Source organism: Teleopsis dalmanni, unplaced genomic scaffold (genome assembly GCF_002237135.1).
Source record: "Teleopsis dalmanni isolate 2A unplaced genomic scaffold, ASM223713v2 unscaffolded_contig_0553, whole genome shotgun sequence".
Lineage (NCBI taxonomy): Eukaryota > Metazoa > Arthropoda > Insecta > Diptera > Diopsidae > Teleopsis > Teleopsis dalmanni.
The window spans coordinates 1-6,290 of record NW_024031935.1 but is presented as its reverse complement, the minus strand read 5'-3'; the positions used below and the strand labels follow the sequence as shown (position 1 = coordinate 6,290).

Here is a 6,290-nt window from a genome sequence, read left to right as displayed (position 1 = left end):
CTGCTAACTGAATGCTGAATGGAAATATCGTAGCTGCAACTTGGTTGAGGTGGAACTATATTTGGAAGCACAAACGCTTCGACTTCTGTAGTAAACCTTGAGTTAAGTGATTGCAATTTGATGTTAACTCGCTGCGTTGAATTTTTTTGCACCTTTCCTATCCCTTCTATGCACAATAACGATTTTGTTTTTGATATATTGAGCCTTTTGACAAGACGCTCAGAGACGATGACCTGTGGATGTGTTCGCTGTCGCTGTGGTAACTGCGGTGTTGTACCCACTTGAGCTAGGTTGAATGTTCTGTTTTGTTTCGTTGTTAACTTCCAAATGTAGCAACGTGTTATGCTTTTTATTACATTTGGTACAACTTCTTGATGAACATTTGTTCACCACATAATCATTTCTGAAACAGTTAAAACAGAGCTGTTGATTTTTCACCCAATCCAATCGTTGAGATGGTGAAAATTGCAAGAATTTACGGCAATGATACAGTGGGTGCCTGTCTACATTGCACAGTTTGCAATTGTTGTTTCCTTTAGAAACTGTTACAGCCGATGACACTGAGTTATTTCGATTTGCTTTAATTTTTATAGCCACCTTATCTTTTTGTTCTACAACTTCCATCAGTTGGAACTGTAGTTCTAAAAAGGCTAAAAACTCCTGAATGTTTTGTATCTCTTTTGGTTTTGCCAGAGATTGCTCATATCTAATGAGCATCGCCTGATCGAGTTTTTTAATTAGTACTTGTAACAAAATTGGGTCCCAAAAAGTCGTTTGAACGCCAAGATGGTTTAGTGCTAATAGACACTCTTTCGTTGTGTCATGTAAATTTTTAACTGCTGCCACAGTTGATGTGAATGATGGCTGATTTAGAAGTTCATCGATTAACGTGGACGCCAAGACCCTTTTATTATTATAACGGTCTTGCAGTAATGTCCAAGCTGCCCAATAATTGTCCTCCGTTATGCTGAAATGACTTATCAATTTTTCAGCTTCACCTGTCACATGTGATTTCAAGTACCACATTTTTTGAGCAGCTGGTAATGGCTGATTGTCTACCATTTGTGTAAACAAGTCAAAAAATTGCCTCCATTTTAAGTAATTCCCATTAAAATTTGGGATTGTTACCTTTGGCAATGGCAATGAGGACCGCATGTTTGGTTCTGCTACTGTTGCTTGTTTGTTTCGTAGTTGATCCAATTTTATGGACAACTCTATCAAACATTGTTGTACCAAATCTTCAATTTGGTAATACTCATCTTGATTGAATCCTGACATCAGTGGATTTTCAAAGTTTTCCCAGAGTTCATCATGCAAACATCCCAATTGGTTCCAATGTTGCATGATTGTGTTTGATTTAATTTCGTAATATTGAAGTAGCTGTATGCCTTCGCTCTCTGACAAGCTCTCTACTAATCTTTTTAGAGCTGCCATTCGAGCAGATGTTTTTCTTATCAAACCATTTGTCGTAGCCACTAGTAGCGGCTGTGATGCCTTTTGGTTACTAGCAGCTTCACCAAAGTTGTCTGTTGCTTTGATTGTTGCCATCGTTATTCTGGAGTTTTTGCCAAACGTGCTTCAAAATGTTCTTCGAATGCTGAATGCTGAAACTTAACCGCTAACTGTTGATTGTTGACTGTTGCTGCGTCGAACCAATCCTGTGCTGCTGTCCGTTTCACGGGGTCACCAAAAAATGTACGATCAAACCAAAATGTCTGATCAACGTTGGAATCAACTATTTGCAAGCACTGAACACTTGAATCCAGTACTTATGTTGATTCTATTTAAACAAGAAAACCACTGAGCACTTGAATCCAGTGATTTGACGATTGTCCTAAATTATCCTGATTACTGAACACTTGAATCCAGTAGTCAGGTGCTTATATGGTGTAAATTTGGTACTTGAACCAACTCTACAAGCTATTAGAACGAACAGAAAAGAATCGATAACGAATGTGGCTTCGCATCAATTGAATTGTCAAAAATTCAATTGTGCCTTTTATTTAAAATTGATAATTAATTTACAACAAATAAATTAACTAAAATAACCTTGACCATGCATGCCAAACAATGAACTTATTGCAAACTGCAAGAGTGCATTTTCTTGCAGACGAAATTTGACGCTTTTGTTTTCATGTGCCAACAGAAGCGTATGACGTATTTTGGGAATTGCATTGACAACGTTATTTTTTACACCAAATATATTTAACACAATTATTACAATACAAATAAAAATAACAAATTATTCATACAAAATTAATAAAAACAAAATATTCATATATAATAATATAATATAATATAAACAAATATTCAACACTCTTGAATATTTTCAAGAATTCGTCTTGGTTTTTGACATGATGATGGTCATCCTTTCGTTTAAAGGTGCCTAGACGTCTTACTAGTGTTTCTGGTTTGTTTCCTTTTGTGCTTGGTTGAACGACTTTCAATTCCTCTTGCGGCGACCATGGTTCTTGTTGACTGTCGCGCTTGACTTTATCTTTTGCTTGAGTTTCTTGGCTTGGTAGTTCTGTATTAAGTTTACTATCTCAAACATTGATATCTAACGAATTTGTGGGTTGTACATGACGATTGTTCGATACTGGCTGTATTGTAATAGGTTTCCTCTGTGGCGATGTAGTCGATGACGGATATGATGGTGGACCAGACTGCCGATTATTTCTTGGTGATGCTTCTCGTTGTGCTTGTTGCTGATTAACAGGAGGTGGAGGCTGCGGCTCAAGTTTCTCTGGTTGTAACAATGGTTTAAAGTTGCTTTGCGAATTACACTGTGGCGTTTGCGACGATGATTTGCAATTACTTTGCGAATGACACTGTGGCGTTGGCGACGATGATTTGAAATTACTTTGCGAATGACTCTGTGGCGTTTGCAACGATGAATTGAAACTACTTTGCGAATGACTCTGTGGCGTTTGCGACGATGGTTCTGAACTTATAGAAGTTGGTGACAATGGGTGATTGACATGTGGTGGATCTTGTACTACCTTTAAACGTTGTGGCTTTGTTGGACGTGATGATAAATCAGGCTCTTCAATTTGTTGCTTTTGTTCTCGTGGTTGTGATTTTTGATTGTGGTTGGCTTGCGATTGTTGTGCATGGGCTTGGTGATAACATACTTCTAGACTTACTTCTAGACCCTATGAGACGTTGAAATCTGTGGAGGAGTTACGACGCATTTAAGCAATGCTTGCTTTTGTGGTTTTCCATGCAGCGGTACTGGGTGTGATTCTGAATCACTTCGATACGGCATGCTTAGCGTGGGTAGTGTATTTGTTACTGAACTTCTAGCTGTTACTGCTGTTGCTTGCTTAACTTTAGAACTACTCTGTTGCTGGTAACTTTTCTTATTTTATAGCCCATGTGGCTTTAGATTTACACTGTAAGTAACGTTCTGCCCTGTTCCTGTAGTTGGCATACATTTCGTGGTATTTGGTAATGACAACGTTTCTTGGTGCTTACTTATCAGGCGATTGCTGATCGCTTCCTGTACCGGACTTTGACTTGTTTTAACTTGCTCTGTACGAAGTTCTTCTAATCTTTCGAAATATTCATGTGGAAGGAAAAATTCTAAAAAGTCTGCCTTGAAGCTTGACCAGAGGTTCCAACGCTTATTGTTGTTGCGGTGCCACATCAGTGCCTTATTTTCAAGGAGTATGGGCATCGTCCTTGAGACTACATTTATGTCGATGTCATAGATGTCTGATAGCTCTTCTATCCTTTTCACGAAGCCTAATGGATCTCCTTCGCCGTCATAACGTACTGACCACTCAGTTATTTGTTCAATGGTTTCAATATATGATGGCATTGTATATTAATTCCTAGCGTGACTTTGATCAAGACCTTCTCTTGGGGTGACGCACTGCTCTGTTTAAAGAACGAACTCTTTCACTGTTCCTCATTCAACGATTCGAATTCTAAGCCTTAGGTACATTTTCCTGGCTTCCGATTTCTCTGTTCCTGTGTTTTTTTTTTTGAGATAGTTGGGGTTTTTATTTAAATAAATATCTTTCTTTTTGGAAAACTCTTATACGGTCCCTGCTCGGGCGCAAATTGTAATGACACTTTTTGGTGAAGTTCAAAAATATTTAGTTTTTGCTGGGGTGTCCTCAGCCGTTGTCCAGAGTCATTACAATGAATTTATATTCGCGGGGACGAGTTTCGTAAAAGAAAAATATTTTTAAATTTCTAAGTTTAGTTCTTTATAATTTCAATAAATGTTTGTACAAAGTTATTTTGACAATAGTGCGAAAGCTATTTATTTAATTATGTGCTTTGAAAATAAAAGAGCTGATTAAATATAACTCGTAGAAGAATAAAATTATAATAAAATAATTAAAAAAAACTCGATATGTATTGTTTTCATAAAAAAAAATGTATATGTAGTGCTATATATTTTTACTTTGAAGATTTCCGTATGTCCAGGCGATACTTAGTTGTGCCGTACGTTGTGAATTCTGTGAGTGATAGCCGTGGATTTGATGGGCGAACGCCGTGATTTCTGTGGATGGGTGTCGTGGAATGGTGTGTAGTTCTTCTCAGGTTACGCTACGGAATATTCATAATATGTCCGTGCGATTTCTTGTATTTCTTCAAATAATTTTATATCCTTTGCCGTAAAACCAACGCAGGATTTAAGATATTTCTTATGGTTATATATGTAATAGTTTCCAATTGATATATATGGTTCATAGACATATATATTTTATTTCCTTTGCCGTAAGACCAACGCAGGATTTAATAGTTTCCAATTGATAGATATGGTTCATAGACATATATATTTTTATTTCCTTTGCCGTAAAACCAACGCAGGATTTAATATTTTCGGCGTATTACCGCCTTGACGAATACTCATAAACTCGTGCCTTCTTAACAATTTCGTTGTCTTAAATACCTATACGCCGGAGCTTTCTTCTAGCGCATTTTAAATTTTCCCGTTCGTTTACCCACTGGGTTGTGCAGTGTAACCGCTGTGCTTACGATCTTTGCCGTGAAACCACTGCGCTTTTGTGTTTTGTTTTGACAGCCGCTTGTATTTTAAATTATAAAAGTATTTTTACAAAAAAAAAAAGTGTAAGTGATAAATATATTTATAAACAAAACATGCATGTAAACAAAAATATAAGTGTATAAAACTTAAGTGTAATTAATTAAAAGAATTTCAGTGATTTTAAATTAAGCCGGTACTGATGTTAAATTGTTTTGGTGGTAGTTTTGTTTATGTGTAATATTTGCAAAAAAATAAATTAAATATTACTTTCCATGTTATACCGTAACAATTAATAAACTCTAGTTATTTTAGTGATTATCCAAATAGAAAACCAGTGGAAAACTATGACGAAGTGTTGCTTGTGAGGCGTTTTTTTTTGTTTGTGGAAAAAAAACGTAATCAGTGGACGTTTAGTTGTTGTATATTTGTTTATTAAAAATATATTTGTTAAATAAATGTGTTTATTCATCGTGTTGTTATTCAAATTTTATAATAAGTAAATAAAATTTACTTTTTTGTTATAACATGTTCATGGTGTATTTATGTTCTTTTTTCTCTCTTCAGGGTTTCTTTTCAGTCTAGGTATCATTGCCCGCGGCTCATCAGGGTGGAGGATCGCAGGTAATGTCCGTATACTTTGTGGTAAAATATATTTTGATAAATTTTATATTTTCAAGGTAATTCCAATGCTGTTTGATTAATGTAAGTGTTTTATTGTGACGTGTGTAGGTGTCATGTTGTATAGTGACGGTCAGACATTGTTTTTCTCTTCTTCTTGTAACATGTGCGGAAGAAATTTTGATATAAAAATTTGTTTCGTCACAATCGAAATATAAATTTATTAAGTATCTTCACATCAAGAATTATTATTATTTATTACATTTCCATATATATATTTTTAAAGTTTTAGCAAAAACATTTGCTTCCGTTAGCTGCTATACTTATTAGTTGTGCTCATATATTTACAGCTCAAATCACAGAACATATCTATTATATTTCGTCTCTTCTCTTTGTGTGCAAAGAAGTTGGCCGCACATTCATACGTTGCATATGAACAAAATAATGTGCGTGTGCTCCCGTTCGTAATATCAGAAATAGAGATTTATATAGTGGGAATTGTATGAGAGTAATTTTCTGTTCTAAACGAATATCAACTGCATCCATACGAATCCAACATGATGATTTGCCAAAGTGGTTGCATGAGCGGCTAAAGTTTGCAGCTCATATCACCATACATTTCTATCACATTTCGTCTCTCCCCTTTTAACAGTAGCACCATCGAATT

At 35.7% G+C, this 6,290-nt stretch overlaps 1 protein-coding gene across 1 annotated transcript; it reads right to left on the bottom strand.

Moving 5' to 3' along the window:
* Window positions 1-219: 219 nt before the first annotated feature.
* On the bottom strand, window positions 220-1,548 carry LOC119663537. The gene has a single exon (XM_038073148.1). The coding sequence runs from the start codon at window positions 1,546-1,548 to the stop codon at window positions 220-222; it is 1,329 nt and encodes a 442-aa protein (XP_037929076.1).
* Between the last annotated feature and the right edge of the window lie 4,742 nt (window positions 1,549-6,290).